The sequence below is a fragment of the Natator depressus genome, chromosome 2 (assembly GCF_965152275.1).
Source record: "Natator depressus isolate rNatDep1 chromosome 2, rNatDep2.hap1, whole genome shotgun sequence".
Taxonomy (NCBI): domain Eukaryota; kingdom Metazoa; phylum Chordata; order Testudines; family Cheloniidae; genus Natator; species Natator depressus.
The window spans coordinates 132345460-132361911 of record NC_134235.1 but is presented as its reverse complement, the minus strand read 5'-3'; the positions used below and the strand labels follow the sequence as shown (position 1 = coordinate 132361911).

Below are 16452 nucleotides of genomic sequence, written 5' to 3'. Positions count from 1 at the left end.
TCCCCACCGGCCACCCCTGGATACTCCCCCTACCCCGGTGTGTCCCCCAGGTGATTTTACAATGTCCCGGGTCCTGCCCACCAGCAGCAGCACAGCGGAGCTGAGTGGCTTCTGCCTGCTCGCTCCACGGGTCTGCCGGCCACTCCCTGCGGTTGCGGGGTGGGTCAGGGCTGTGCCTCCGCATGCTGCCCCCACCACGAGTGCCCCTGCGGCCAATGGGAAGCTTTGGGGACGGTGCCTGGGGGAAGCAGTGCACGGAGGCCCCCCTACCCGCCCCAATCTCTTGGAGCCCCAGGTAAGTGCCGCACCCCCGACTCCCTCCCAGAGCCTGCACCCCCGACCCCCTCCCCACATACCCCCTCCTGCCCCCAATCTCCCTCCCAGAGCCTGCAACCCCATCTCCTCCTCCTGCACCACCACCCTCTGCCCCAGCCCAGAGCCTGCACCCAGCACCCAAACTCCCTCCCAGAACCTGCACCCCAATCCCCTACCCCAGATCTTCTCCCTCACCCCAACTCCCTTTCAGAGCCTTAGGCAGGTCGGGGGCAGGTTCTGGGCAGCATGAGTGACGTTATTGGCCCACTGGGAAGATTTGAGGACTGGCACTGGTCCTAAGGTAAACTGAGTTTGAGACCCCTGGTGTAAAGCAAACCTGTTTAACTGATTTATCCTTTTCTCTAGCTGGGCAATGAAAACCCTTTTTCTTAGGGTTTTTTTGGATTTCCATTGCCTAGCTAGAGAAAAGAACTGCAGCTGAATTTAATTTAATAGATTTATTAACTATCCTTAATAGCAACTAAGAGTATAGGTTTCAGAGTAGCAGCCGTGTTAGTCTGTATTCGCAAAAAGAAAAGGAGTACTTGTGGCACCTTAGAGACTAACCAATTTATTTGAGCATAAGCTTTCGTGAGCTACAGCATCCGATGAAGTGAGCTGTAGCTCACGAAAGCTTATGCTCAAATTGGTTAGTCTCTAAGGTGCCACAAGTACTCCTTTTCTTCCTAAGAGTATAGGATATAATAAGGCAAAGTATTGGACTATGATTTTGCTAAGAAACTAGAAAATTGTTCAGTCCATCCAGGTCTTAAGAATCAAATAACACAGCCACAATAGAAAATGACACTGATACTTAGCCACCGTTATTCTGGGAAGATGACTTTTTGTTTAGATTTTTTTTTTTAAGTCCCTCATAATAGGGCCTTGTTTGTGCCAGTTGGTTATCAATTCTGGCGATGTACTAACACAACAGCAAAAACAATCCAAAGCTAGAGTACCAGACAACTCAGTCTATTACTTACAAACCAATTCACCAAGAAGAAAAGGAGTACTTGTGGCGCCTCAGAGACTAACCAATTTATTTGAGCATGAGCTTTCGTGAGCTACAGCTCACTTCATCGGATGCATGACTTATCTAAAGTGATCATCAAGTTGGGCCATTTCCAGCACAAATCCAGGTTTTCTCACCCTCCGCCCCCCCCCCCCACACTCACTCTCCTGTTGGTAATAGCCCATCCAAAGTGACCACTCTCTTCACAATGACAGGTTTCAGAGTAACAGCCGTGTTAGTCTGTATTCGTAAAAAGAAAAGGAGTACTTGTGGCACCTTAGAGACTAACCAGTTTATTTGAGCATGAGCTTTCGTGAGCTACAGCTCACTTCATCGGATGAAGTGAGCTGTAGCTCACGAAAGCTCATGCTCAAATAAACTGGTTAGTCTCTAAGGTGCCACAAGTACTCCTTTTCTTTTTTCTCTTCACAATGTGTATGATGATCAAGGTGGGCCATTTCCTGCACAAATCCAGGTTCTCTCACCCCCCTCCAAAAACCCCACACACAAACTCACTCTCCTGCTGGCAATAGCTCATCCAAACTGACCACTCTCCCTACAATGTGCATGACAATCAAGGTGGGCCATTTCCAGCATAAATCCAAGTTTAACCAGAAAGTCTGGCGGGGGGGGTAGGAAAAAACAAGGGGAAATAGGCTACCTTGCATAATGACTTAGCCACTCCCAGTCTCTATTTAAGCCTAAATTAATAGTATCCAATTTGCAAATGAATTCCAATTCAGCAGTTTCTCGCTGGAGTCTGGATTTGAAGTTTTTTTGTTGTAAGATAGCGACCTTCATGTCTGTGATTGCGTGACCAGAAAGATTGAAGTGTTCTCCGACTGGTTTATGAATGTTATAATTCTTGACATCTGATTTGTGTCCATTTATTCTTTTACGTAGAGACTGTCCAGTTTGACCAATGTACATGGCAGAGGGGCACTGCTGGCACATGACGGCATATATCACATTGGTGGATGTGCAGGTGAACGAGCCTCTGATAGTGTGGCTGATGTTATTGGGCCCTGTGATGGTGTCCCCTGAATCGTCTTGCTAATGAATCTATAGTAGTTAACGCTTTAACTTACTTTCCCATGAATTATATTAGCCCTGGGATCTGATTAACGTTCCTAAATCTCTAAAACATTAACTCCTGTATTTATGATAAACTGTACAGACTGAATGCAATTCAAGAGGCTTGCCCACTTGGTCTCACTTTTTGTCCATACATAGCTAGAACTTGGAAGGCAGTATGAAACCATTAACTATGGTAGACCCATGTACAGTGCCTCACAGTCTACAACAGTAACTTTGTTCAGTTTCAAAGCTACTTCATGACAATCTGCATTGGAATTTATTACGTGACAAGGAGACACCTACTCTGACTATCTTTAAAGCACATACACAAGCATGTACACTTTTTCAGAGTACCAGGTTCCAGGAAGAAATCAACTGATTGATTTGGGTCATTACCCAAGAGCAAGTCTCTCTGTGTAATCACCAGATCTTTGCTCAGCTGTCAGCTTTCAGCTCAGTTACTGTTCCCAGCAGGAGTTGATACTGCAAACACAGGAAGAGTGAAGGACAGACATGACTATAGTCTCTTCCTGGTGTGCTGGTGGACAACCCAAATGGCTGGAAAATAGGAGACCCTTAAATGTGTCTGTCTGAGATAGGTTCTGCCACATGAGCTCAGTTATGAACTGTCAAAGTTGATGTTGGCTATGATGGTGTAAGCGACTGGGCTTTTTGAAAATTACTGAATTGAGGCAGAAAGTGCCAAAGCATGATCAGTGAAAAGCGAAAATGAGCACCAATCAACCATCTCTTGACTTCAACAGTCTCATGTATAAATTTAACTTGCTGTAAGTATAGTGCCACAATGTTGTATAATATTTATAGTTTAATAAGGTTTAAGTAGGAGAACACAAATAATTGGGATTTCTGGCTTTGCTATAATAAGAGGCCTATTTATTAGTACGAGGACTAGTGTGAGGGACTGGATCTTAGTCATAGTAAGGCTGGCTTTTTGGACGAAATAATCCAGACCTGAGAGTGTAACCCCAGGTTATGATTTCTGCTTTCTCATTCTGCGTAATGAACAAGTGACTTCACAAGCACAAAGAAAAGGAGTACTTGTGTGGCACCTTAGAGACTAACAAATTTATTTGAGCATAAACTTTCGTGAGCTACAGCTCACTTCATCTGATGCATGCCTTTGAGAGTGTGTGGCACAAGCTGTCCGCGTAGTCTGTGTGGTATGTAGATTGTAATGGATTTTTTTTACCTTCAGTCCTTTTGGTATGATGTCCATCTGTTTGCATTTGGAAAGGAAGATGTCTGTCTGTATCTGTATGAGTTTTTTCATGAAGTTGACCTTATTTTGGTCACAGAAAGGGACTAAATAAGGATATTCATTCAAGTAATTACATAAAGGATGGGTATAAACATTTGGTTTAGTTCCCTAAACTTCAGGTTCTTATTGCTACTGAAATAGTGTCGTCTAATTTGTGGCCTTCTAAGGTGGTCCACTAACTTTTTGTACATCTTGGTTTCTTTCGATTCTTTAAAGTGTAAGTATGCTATGATACCCTAAATAGTTTCAGTTCAGAAGGCATGTCTTCACTACCCGCCAGATCGGCAGGCAGCGATCTAGCCAGCGGGGATTGATTTATCGCGTTTAGTCTAAATGCAATAAAACTACCCACGAGTGCTTTCCCATTGACTCCTGTACTCCAGCGCCGCGAGAGGCGCAGACAGAGTCGACGGGGAGCGGCAGCAGTCGACTCAATGCTGTGAAAACACCATGGTAAGTTGATCTAAGTACGTCGATTTCAGCTAGCTATATTATTCACACAGCTGAAGTTGCATAATTTAGATAGATTTTTCTCTCTCTCCCGCCAGTGTAGACCAGGGCTTAGTTTTTGGATATGTCTACACTACGAAATTAGGTTGAATTTATGGAAATCGGTTTTGTAGAAAGCTTTTTTATACAGTAGATTGTGTCCCCCCACACAAATGCTCTAAGTGCATGTAGTCCGCGGAGTGTGTCCACAGTACCGAGGCAAGCGTCGACTTCCGGAGTGTTGCACTGTGGGTAGCTATCCCACAGTTCCCACAGTCTCTGCCGCTCATTTGAATTCTGGGTAGAAATCCCAATGCCTGATGGGGCTAAAACATTGTCGCGGGTGGTTCTGGGTACATATAGTCAGGCCCCCTTCCCTCCGTCCTTCCGTGAAAGCAAGGGCAGACAATCGTTTTGCACCTTTTTTTTTTCTTGAGTTACCTGTGCAGATGCCATACCACGGCAAGCATGGAGCCCACTCAGCTAACAGTCACTGTATGTCTCCTGGGTGCTGGCAGATATGGTACTGCGTTGCTACACAGCAGCTTTTGATTGCCTTTGGCAGCAGACAGTGCAGTATGACTGGTAGCCGTCGTCGACGTAGTCCAGGGTGCTCTTTTAACCGACCTCGATGAGGTCGGGGCACCTGGGCAAACATGGGATGACTCAGCCAGGTCATTTCCCTTTTAAATTTCATCTCATGACGATTGAGTCCTACCGACAGTGCACTGTCTTTTAATCAGCAGCCAGCAGAAGACGATGGCCAGTAGTCATACTGCATCGTCTTCTGTCGAGCACCCAGGAGATGACGATGGCTAGCGGTCGTACTGCACAGTCTGCTGCCAGCAAGATGTATAAAGATAAATGAAGTGGCTCAAAACAAGAAGTAGACCAGATTATTTTTGTATTCATTTTCTCCCTCCCTCCCTCCATGAAATCAATGGCCTGCTAAACCCAGTTTTGAGTTCTATCCTTGCGGTTTTGAGTTCTGTCCTTGAGGGGACCATTCCGTTTCTTGCAAAGCCACCCCCTTTGTTGATTTTAATTCCCTGTAAGCCATGTCATCAGTCTCCCCTCCCTCCATCAGGGCAACGGCAGACAATCGTTCCGCGCCTTTTTTCTGTGCAGACGCCATACCATGGCAAGCATGGAGCCCGCTCAGATCACTTTGGCAATTAGGAGCACATTAAACACCACACGCATTATCCAGCAGTATGTACAGCACCAGAACCTGGCAAAGCAAAACAGGGCAAGTAGGTGACGTCAGCACGGTGAAGAGAGTGATGAGGACATGGACACAGACTTCTCTCAAAGCACGGGCCTTGGCAATGTGAGCATCATGGTGCTAATGGGGAAGGTTCATGCGGTGGAACGCCGATTCTGGGCTCGGGAAACAAGCAGAGACTGGTGGGACCGCATAGTGTTGCAGGTCTGGGACGATTCCCAGTGGCTGCGAAACTTTCGCATGCGTAAGGGCACTTTCATGGAACTTTGTGACTTGCTTTCCCCTGCCCTGAAGCACAATAATACCAAGATGAGCGCAGCCCTCGCAGTTGAGAAGCGAGTGGCAATAGCCCTGTGGAAGCTTGCAATGCCAGACAGCTACCGATCAGTCAGGAATCAATTTGGAGTGGGCAAATCTGTTGTGGGGGCTGCTGTGATGCAAGTAGCCAACACAATCAAAGATCTGCTGATCTCAAGGGTAGTGACCCTGGAAAATGTGTAGGTCATAGTGGATGGCTTTGCTGCAATGGGATTCCCTAACTGGTGGGGCCATAGACGGAACCCATATCCCTATCTTGGCACCGGAGCACCAAGCCGGCGAGTACATAAACCGCAAGGGGTACTTTTCAATAGTGCTGCAAGCACTGGTGGATCACAAGGGACGTTTCACCAACATCAAGGTGGGATGGCTGGGAAAGGTACATGATGCTCATATCTACAGGAACTCTGGTCTGTTTCAAAAGCTGCAGGAAGGGACTTCATTCCCAGACCAGAAAATAACTGTTGGGGATGTTGAAATGCCTATAGTTATCCTTGGGGACCCAGCCTACCCCTTAATGCCATGGCTCATGAAGCCATACACAGGCACCCTGGACAGTAGTCAGGAGCTGTTGAACTACAGGCTGAGCAAGTGCAAAATGATGGTAGAAAGTGCATTTGAACACTTAAAAGCGTGCTGGCGCAGTTTACTGACTCAGTTAGACCTCAGCGAAACCAATATTCCCACTGTTATTACTGCTTGCTGTGCACTCCACAGTCTCTGAGTAAAGGGGAAGATGTTTATGGTGGTGTGGGAGGTTGAGGCAAATCGCCTGGCCGCTGGTTACGCACAGCCAGACACCAGGGTGGTTAGAAGAGCACAGGAGGGCGTGGTGCGCATCAGAGAAGCTTTGAAAACCAGTTTCATGACTGGCCAGGCTACAGTGCGACAGTTCTGTTTGTTTCTCCTTGATGAAACCCCCCGCCCCTTGGTTCACTCTGCTTCCCTGTAAGCTAACCACCCTCCCCTCCTCCCTTCGATCACCGCTTGCAGAGGCAATAAAGTCATTGTTGCTTCATATTCATGCATTCTTTATTAATTTATCACACAAATAGGGGGATGACTACCAAGGTAGCCCAGGAGGGGTGGAGTAGGAGAGAAGCACCAGGAGGGATGGTGGAGGAGGGAAGGACAAGGCCACACACCACTTTAAAAGTTTAAAACTTATTGAATGCCAGCCTTCTGTTGCTTGGTCATTCCTCTGGGGTGGAGTGGCTGGTTGGCCGGAGGCCCCCCCCACCGCGTTCTTGGGTGTCTGGGTGAGGAGGCTATGGAACTTGGGGAGGAGGGCGGTTGGTTATACAGGGGCTGTAGCAGCAGTCTGTGCTCCTGTTGCCTTTCCTGCAGCTCAACCATATTCTGGAGCATATTAGTTTGATCCTCCAGCAGCCTCAGCATTGAGTCCTGCCTCCTCTTATCACGCTGCTGCCACCTTTCAGCTTCAGCCCTCTCTTCAGCCCGCCACTTCTCCTCCCGGTCATTTTGTGCTTTCCTGCACTCTGACATTGTCTGCCTCCACGCATTTGTCTGTGCTCTGTCAGTGTGGGAGGACAGCATGAGGTCAGAGAACATTTCATCGCAAGTGCATTTTTTTCGCCTTCCGAGCTTCGCTAGCCTCTGGGAAGGAGAAGATCCTGTGATCCTTGAAAGACATGCAGCTGGTGGAGGAAAAAAGAGGGACAGTGGTATTTAAAAAGACACATTTTATAGAACAATGGGTACACTTTCACAGTAAACCTTGCTGTTAACATTACATACATAGCACATGTGCTTTTGTTACAAGGTCGTATTTTGCCTCCCCCCAGTGCGTGGCTAGCGCCTCCCCCTTCCCCGTGGCTAACAGCGGGGAACATTTCTGTTCAGCCACAGGCAAACAGCCCAGCAGGAACGGGCACCTCTGAATGTCCCTTTAAGAAAAGCACCCTATTTCAACCCGGTGACCATGAATGATATCACTGTCTTGAGGATAACAGAGATAAAGAACGGATGTTGTTTGAACACCAGCAAACGTACACTGCAATGCTGTGTTGTACAATGATTCCTGAGTACATGCTACTGGCCTGGAGTGGTGGAGTGTCCTACCATGGTGGATAGAATAAGGCTGCCCTCCCCAGAAACCTTTTGCAAAGGCTTTGGGAGTACATCCAGGAGAGCCGCAAATGCCAGAGCAAATTAATCATTAAACATGTTTGCTTTTAAACCATGTATAGTATTTTAAAAGGTACACTCACCGGAGGTTTCTTCTCTGCCTGGCAGGTCCAGGAGGCAGCCTTGGGTGGGTTTGGGGGGTACTGGCTCCAAGTCCAGGGTGAGAAACAGTTCCTGGCTGTTGGGAAAACTGGTTTCTCCGCTTGCTTGCTGTGAGCTGTCTACATCCTCATCATCATCATCATCTTCCTCATCCCCAAAACCTGCTTCCGTGTTGCCTCCTTCTCCATTGAAGGAGTCAAACAACATGGCTGGGGTCGTGGTGGCTGAACCCCCTAAAATGGCATGCAGCTCATCATAGAAGCGGCATGTTTTGGGCTCTGACCCGGAGCGGCCGTTCTCCTCTCTGGTTTTCTGGTAGGCTTGCCTCAGCTCCTTAAGTTTCACGCGGCACTGCTTCGGGTCCCTGTTATGGCCTCTGTCCTTCATGCCCTGGGAGATTTTGACAAATGTTTTTTGGCATTTCGAAAACTGGAACATAGTTCTGATAGCACGGATTCTTCTTCCCATACAGCGGTCAGATCCCGTACCTCCCGTTCGGTCCATGCTGGAGCTCTATTGCAATTCTGGGACTCCATCATGGTCACCTCATTTGAGCTCTGCATGGTCACCTGCAGCTTGCCACGCTGGCCAAACAGAAAATTGAAATTCAAAAGTTTGCGGGCCTTTTCATGTCTACTTGACCAGTGCATCTGAGTTGAGTGCTGTCCGGAGCAGTCACAATGGAGCACTCTGGGATAGCTCACGGAGGCCAATACTGTCTGTCTGTGTCCACAGTATCCCAAATTCTATCCGGCAAGGCTGATTTCAGCGCTAACCTCCTTGTCGGAGGTGGAGTAAGGAAATCGATTTTTAAGAGCCCTTTAAGCCCAAAAAAAAAAGGGGGGGGCTTTGTTGTGTGGACGGGTGCAGGGTTAAATCAATTTAACTCTGCTAAATTCGACCTCAACTCCTAGTGTAGACCAGGGCTAAGTTGTTTAGGTACAATGAGTATACTCCTTTAGGGTCTAACTAAAGCATTTGTTTGGATCTGTTGTGAATTGTGCCAATATCATAAACAAATAGAATCTTCTGTGTAGCCAAATCTGGGAAGAATTTATGGTAATCAATAAATATTATGAGGATGTGGGTTCAATCAATAAACATTGAAAGCGGGATAAATTTAAAGCTTCCTTATTTATAAAGGATACAGAAGGGACATGTGCATGTTAGAAAGGAACAAATGAAAGCTCTCTTGAAATGTTACTCAAACTGAACTTCTGCGGATTTTGGTAGAATTGTAGGATGAATGTGTAAATATTACTCTTTAATTCAGGTATGTTCAAGATAGGTCAGATAGTTCAAGAAAAGGATTATAGGGCACCTCATTTATTAAGTAGAATTCTACTAAGCAATAGTTAGGGAATGTAACCCAGCCAAATCTGCGTTCATGCCAAGGAGATTATGTACTCCAAAGTGGTTTTTTTGTTTTGATATTAGAAAAAGATAGTCAATGGTGTGTTGTCCAACACCAGTTTTACTGTACTTATTCATTTATTCAAAGTACATCTTCTGTAGAAATAAAAGCCAGATATTCCTTCAAGCCCAGCTACTACAGTGGGTTGTCAGTTACTGTAAAGAAACTTATAAAAATAACAACACTTCTAAAAGTAAAGCACCCATGTAGGGCAGTGCTCTGTGCAAGAAGATATCCAAGAGGTTTTAAAGACTGAGACTGATCAGTGTAATGTGTATCATTAGAAATTACAGGTAGAAAAGACATTTGTATCAGATCTATATACATGCTTTAAAAACCATATTTTGAAGTGTTAAGAGGAAAAATTAAGCTGCATTTGGGGAAAGATCAATGAATGCATGTTGATCTAGGAGAAAGGGAAAGAGTGGTATTTACAGGTAAGCATCATCGTTCATATCTATTAGGTATACCAGACGAGAAAAATTCAAATCTGTAGTAAAGATATAGATAACAGTTCCTCGTTTGCAGTGTTATAAATCACATATTTTTCCAGTGAATCTAGAGCCTATGATCTGGACTCTAATTACCAGTAGAGCTTGGCAATTTTTTTTTTTGACGGTTTTTCAGTGGAAAGTGCATTTTGGGGGGGAGGGGGGGTGTCTGAAACTATTTGCCTAAAGTTCAATCCCCTTTTTGCCCACCTGCGTGGGAGGGGGAGGAGTGCTCCTGTGGAGGCTGCTGTTTCCCTTCACTTCTACTTGTGGTGCACATAACATACACCTGTCCCCATATTTTCCTGCACAACTTTGTAAAATAGGTTCTAATTTGTCCCATAGTAATCGTAAAGCCTATTCTTATTGGCTTGAAAACATCAAACTGCTGATCACTTGTCATTCCAAAATGAGCCAGATATCCAGTCGTCTTCCTGTTTAACTCGACTCCTTTTTTTTTTTTTTAAAGTATCCTGTATTTTTGTTAAATGTAGTACAAAGGTAGACCTTCAATATTTTTCCCCTGGTGGATGATAATAGCACACCTTTCTCCAACCAAGAAGTGTGGAATTAGTGGTCTCCTGTTACTGGATAGATTTCCTCAACTTGCCATGCTCTTGTGCAGGCTGCAGACATGGTGTGCTTCCCCCTGTAAACCTGTGTAAGGGTCTGTAACAATCTGGTAGTGGGATATTTATGTTGAAATATCCAAAGGTTCCTCTTAATGCAATGCGTATTTTTAATTGAGAGAGGGATAGGGCATCATGTAAGAATCTGCTTTTGCCTGCTGTCTGTTTCATTGAAATTCTCTGTGGTTATAGACTCCTCCCAATGCTGCTTTTGAAATAATTTATTCTGGACTGTAGGACTTTTACTGTCTTTTTTGTTTGGTTTGGTTTGGTTTCTGGTTTTTAAATTAATAGATGCAATTTATGATTGTTGGCATGTGGTGGCTGCTGCTGCTCATTATGAGTCCAGGCTTATAAGCAGGGCCAGTTTTCTCAGAGGCAGAGTGAGGCAGCTGCCTAAGGCACCAAAATATTAGGAGCAGCAAAATGTTTATTGGCTGTTTATTTGGGAGGGACAGAATTTTTCTTTTTTGCTTAGAGAAGCAAAAACTCAAGCCAGCACTGCCTACAAGACACTGAATGGCAAAATTGTTGGGGTGAGTGGAGAAGGGCAAATTTTTTCAGATTAATCGTGTATTTGCTGAAAACTGCAATTTCAGTTGCCGCAAAATGATTTGTAAATTAATGTCCTCATTCACTGAACTGTTTGGACCAAAACATTTTTGGTGGGGCTCTAAATTCAAAAGGAGACTCTGCTGCCATTCGCAAAGTGGAAGAGGCAGTGGTGGTTCCCTTCTACCCCAAATCCCAGGATTATGAAACTCACTTGGGATGAGGGAGACCTGGGTTCAGATACCTGCTCTGGAGCAAGGACTTGAACCAGGTCTGCTACAGCCCTGGTGAGTTCTGTTAGCACTAGACTATTGGCTGTTCTGGAGTTGGGGCACCATCTTTTCTGTTGAAACTGTGTGCTTCTGTGGGAAATTATAAAATATTAACAGAACAATAATATGGCAAAATTTGGTGTCTGGCTACAATCATTCTGTATAATTGTTTTTTTCTTTCTTTTTTTTTTTTTTACCTGTTAAAATATTTGTTAAATTCTAATAGTGCATGTAATTTCCTGTTGTCAATGTTAAAAGTGCATTTAAAGTGGGTAGTATAGACTGGGATTTCAAGAGCATTACGGAAACGTACTATCCTAAGTAAAAAGAAAAGGACTTGTGGCACCTTAGAGACTAACAAATTTATTTGAGCATAAGCTTTCGTGAGCTACAGCTCACTTCATCGTGAGCTGTAGCTCATGAAAGCTTATGCTCAAATAAATTTGTTAGTCTCTAAGGTGCCACAAGTCCTCCTTTTTCTTTTTGTGGATACAGACTAACACGGCTGCTACTCTGAAACCTATCCTAAGTAATACATTGCCATTAGCTGCTCAGTTGTTCTGCTCCAGTGGCATGCCTGTAGGGGGACAGAAGTCTTACTACTATTGACAACTAATGGAAAAACTCAGTTCTTTTGCTCCCACTAGAAGACCTTGTGCTCCAACAATGCAAATGTCTGTCTATGTTGCACACATGCAGCTGGCAAGTGTGTCTTGTCCATGGTTTGTGTTACTAATTTCCTTTCCCCGTGAAAGAATTCACCACATTGGAAGAAATAGTTCCAAGGATTATTGTACTGTTAATCAATCACACCTTGCCATGCCAGCCTCTTAATCAGTTTAGTCTTGCAGTTTCTATGTTGCAGCAGAATGTGATAATGTTCTATGGAAATGCTGCTCTCCTTTTAGAGGTGAGTTTTGTCCTTGCTCGTGAAATATCCCAAACCTTACAGTCTCTTCCTGAAGCTTGTGTTTAAAAATAAAATATAACCCTCACCCCCAAAACAAAACTTGGCAACCCTATACCTTCTGTACTCTGTGCACAACTTGATTTCTCCCACCACAAACCCTGACGCCTAAGCTGGGAGGCCTATTAACTTGGGAGGGTCTTGTAAAGGACTGTGGGTTTCATACACCTCCATTCTTTCCTTGTCCCTGCATCCGAGCAGTTGAAGCGATGTGCTAGCCAAGTTACTTTTGGTTAATATTCTTTTAAGTTTAAAGGCAACCACACTTGTTGATGAGAATATGGGCTCTGATGAAAACTTTTAGTTACCTCCCCCCAACTAGTTCAAGTGTTTCTTTTTAATTCTTCCTGGCCCCTTAATATGCCCCCACTCCATAGCTCATCTCACATATCAGGGAATGTATCAACTTGAGCAATTTTATGGAGGAGACTGGTTCTCTGGGACTGACCTAAGGCATAAGTGGCAGTACCTGGTTTGAGAAGGCCCTTAGGTTTGCATATTCAACAGTCATTTCCCATTAAAAAAACGTTAAATTCTCATTTTGCTGTGGCACGTTTAAAAGAGCAGACCTCCTTACAGCCAAATGTTATGAAAACCAGGCATACTTTAATGCAGAACCCTAAGGAATGCTTGATTGAAATAACAGATCAGAAAAGTCTCTTGCTAACATTCCTATGATTATAGGTTTACTCAAGTGACAGAAACATGGTGTCAGCTAGTTTTCTGCATATAATGTAACTTTATTAAAAAAAAAAAAACAACCCACCATAACTTTAAACGGCATTGCTTAACATTCTTCTGCTGAAGGTAATTGTAATATACTTGGGCTATAGGACACTTCTTAAATGTAACTGTATTGTACAGCCTTCATTTCCTTAGAACTATCAAATGCATTGCTGATTAGTCGATCTTTGTTACTCAAGTTGTGGCTGTAGAAAAGTCATAGCTTGTTCCTTGGCAATACTTAACAAGTGTGAGTACCAGTCTGCTTGCAGGAAAAGTCTTTGCTATAATGTAGATATCGTCTGGGTAAGGGTATGCTCGTCTAAACTGAATCAGGCCCCATAGTGCTAACTCAGTGGAGATTCAGTTCTGCTTTTCTTTGTGCGTCAACCTTGCTTTTAAATTTGGTTTGTTCTTTTAAGTAACCGCCCTATTCCATACTGTCCATTTAAAAACCCTCCCCTCTTATCTTCCTTCACTCTCTAATCTTATCTCCTCTTATAAGCCTAGATGTTTCCCATTACATTTTTCTCCTACTTTTGGGTCCTCGGACAAAAAACAAGGTAAGAACACTAGGATTGACACCCATCTGGTTTTTGGCTTCTGTGTCTGGGTGCCATTTAGGGTTGCCAAGTGCCCAGTCTTCAATTGGAAAGTCTGGTCAAAAAGGGGACCTGACAACCCTAAATGGCACCAAAACCGCGGTTACCACAAGGTGGGGAGAGGGACAGGATCGTTAACCTGCACCAGCCCCTGCTCAGCTGGGGCCGCCTCCTACCTGCAGGCAGACTCCTGGAGACGATCCAGCAAGCGATGGGGGTGAGGGGGTCAGGGCTGGGGGAAGAGGCGGAGTGGGGGTGGGGCCTCGTGGGTGTCATTACCAGGAGTTATAAAGGTGTCAACCCGAAACAGCACTCAATCTTTTATGTTCTAGCTCTCGAGTTTTGTCCTATGTTAATTTTTCCTCCCCACCCTAGCTTCTTTCTTTGTTTTTACTTTGTATCAGAATACAGCATAACTGTGCAGATGGACCCAAGAGCGTTTGGTGTAGTGCAGTGACTTTCAACTTTTTTTTTCCCATATGAGGACCCCTAAAAATTTCAAATGAAGGTGTGGACCACTTTGGAAGTCTTAGACATAGTTTTCAGACCTCCAGGGGTCCACGGACCACAGGTTGAAAACCATTGGTGTAATGGAATGTGGCAAGAGATACGAACAAAGCTGATGCAAAGTAGCATTGCATTGTCCTGGCTTGTAGTAAAAAAACAGGAGAAAGCAACAATAAATGGTGCTTAGTTCCAGAATGCTGTTTCTCTTCAAGCAATGTGTTAAGGTGAAAGGAAACAGAAACTGATTTATTTTCCTGTTTAGGTGATATGACCCATTGACTTGACTTTTTTTTTTAATTACTCTGAGCCATGTGAAAAAGAAATACAGTAACTATTTTGAGGAGTTTGTCTGCCAACATAACCCTTTTATTTGTAGGTGTTTGGGAAATTGTTTTCTGTTGGTTTACAGTCCATTGATTGCTGTAATCATAAGGCTGCCAGGTACAATAGTTGCCATCAAAATGTCAGTCTTTGGCAACAGTTTTCTCAGAGTGCTATCGGAGATACCACAGCTTCACCCTCTGATGTACAGACCATTGGTTAACAGATGATATTGCTGTTTGGTAAATGTTAAGCCAGTAACAATAAACTGTCACCTACACTCTTTACCTTGTATGTTATTCAACACTAAAGAAATATTTAACAGCTGTGGTTTTAGTGGACATGGAGGAGGGTGAACATATACATCTTCGGAACAGATCAAGCCTGGGATGCTGGCAAAGTGCCTTAATCCTGCTCTGTAGGACCATGCCTCTGGCTGAAGATCGTTCAGTGTCCATGTGAATTGATTGTTGAGGCTGCCAACCATGTTTCCAAAGTTAAGTTGTCTGTCTAGGTGTTTATATGGCTTCACGTAATCATAGTATCTACACACCTCACAATTAATGCATTTTAGTCTCTCATACCCCTGTAAGATAGGTAAGACTCTGACAAACAGGGAACAGACAATGTTTGCCATAGGCATTACTTACACTACATTAATATGTATTAAGCGCACAGTATGGATATTGTATGTATGAATGTTGAGCAGTTATGCCAGCTAAATTGTATTGTTTTCCCCACAATGCTGTTAGCTCTTGTTCACTGCTATATCCCACAATATCTTGGAACAGGACAACTCAGCATTTGGTCTAAGTGGATAGTAAACAGATCAAAGGCAAAATACATTAATATTCTGCAAAGATAGCTTCACAGAACAGGACCTGAAGGCTAGTATGCAGAACCACACGTTTAAAGTGCTGGTACAAACTGGGGGGTTGGATCTTATGTGATGTATGAAATGATTTCTAACTTGTAAGGAACCATCCTGCAAATACAAGTGGTCTTGGGAGTGTGGGTGTACCTTCTGTGTAAGGTAAATATGCTGAGAGATAAGAATTACTTCCTGGAGAAAAGGGTATGTGTATTTCCTTTTCATATTGTACTCTTTTTTGTGTTTAGACAATAAATTTTAGTTAAGTTTGGTTATTGGGTCTCTTGAACATTTTTCATAACAAACCATAAGTTTAGTCAATCAGCTATGCAATTAAGCAACTTCCCAATCTGTGAAATGTGAATATAATAAAGGCATGTGCCCAATGTTGCATTGAAAGTCAGTGACAGAGCTGGGCATGGAACCCAGATCTTCTGAGTTTTAGTGCAAGGCCTTAAGTTCAACACCATGCGGTCTCCCTCCCTGGTTATTGTGCTTTTAGTGATGATAGTCTGATCTAAACCAGTCTGTTAGAAATTTTGATTCAATCCACATGTTCACCAAGCAGGGTCAATACCTATTTTCCTTTACTTGGGCTACCTTTGCATTAGTAATCTTTGGTGAAAATACAGTTCTTCTCTTGCAACTGCTAATTACAAATTAAAATTTTAAATTCATTATGGAGCTGTGAAAATCTGCAATGGGAGCCTCCCCAAAGCAGGTGAGACTTGCAACCCTAATTAAAAGGATGCTTATTCTGTAGGCTATAATGCATTTACCTCATGCCCCTTCCCAGTACAAACTGAACATCAGCCACTGAACTTGGCATTGTCCCAAGGTCTGATATTGAGGATTCTTCTCCTTTGCTGTTAATATTCACCCTGTTTCTCCCCCACGCTTTTTTGCAGGCAAAGGCAGCTCAAGCATCTCATCCGACGTGAGTTCAAGTACAGATCACACACCAACCAAAGCCCAAAAGAATGCGGCTACCAGTGAAGGTAAGCGCCTGGTGTTCATTCTTTAGGTTATCCCGCTCCATGTGTAATGTTGGTTATTTTCAGAAGATTAACTCCCTGTCCCCAAACCTACCCCATGGTTCCTTGGGAGCATTGTAAATTTAAAACGAAACTCCTCTTTC

General features: G+C 44.0%; 1 protein-coding gene across 1 annotated transcript in view; it reads left to right on the top strand.

The window, feature by feature from the left end:
* FBXL7 (F-box and leucine rich repeat protein 7) overlaps nucleotides 1–16452 on the top strand; it is a 321349-nt gene that overhangs the window by 54220 nt on the left and 250677 nt on the right. The window contains exon 2 of the mRNA XM_074945013.1: nucleotides 16223–16312. Coding sequence (XP_074801114.1) covers nucleotides 16223–16312 — 90 coding nt within the window. The remainder of the gene's footprint in view (nucleotides 1–16222; nucleotides 16313–16452) is intronic.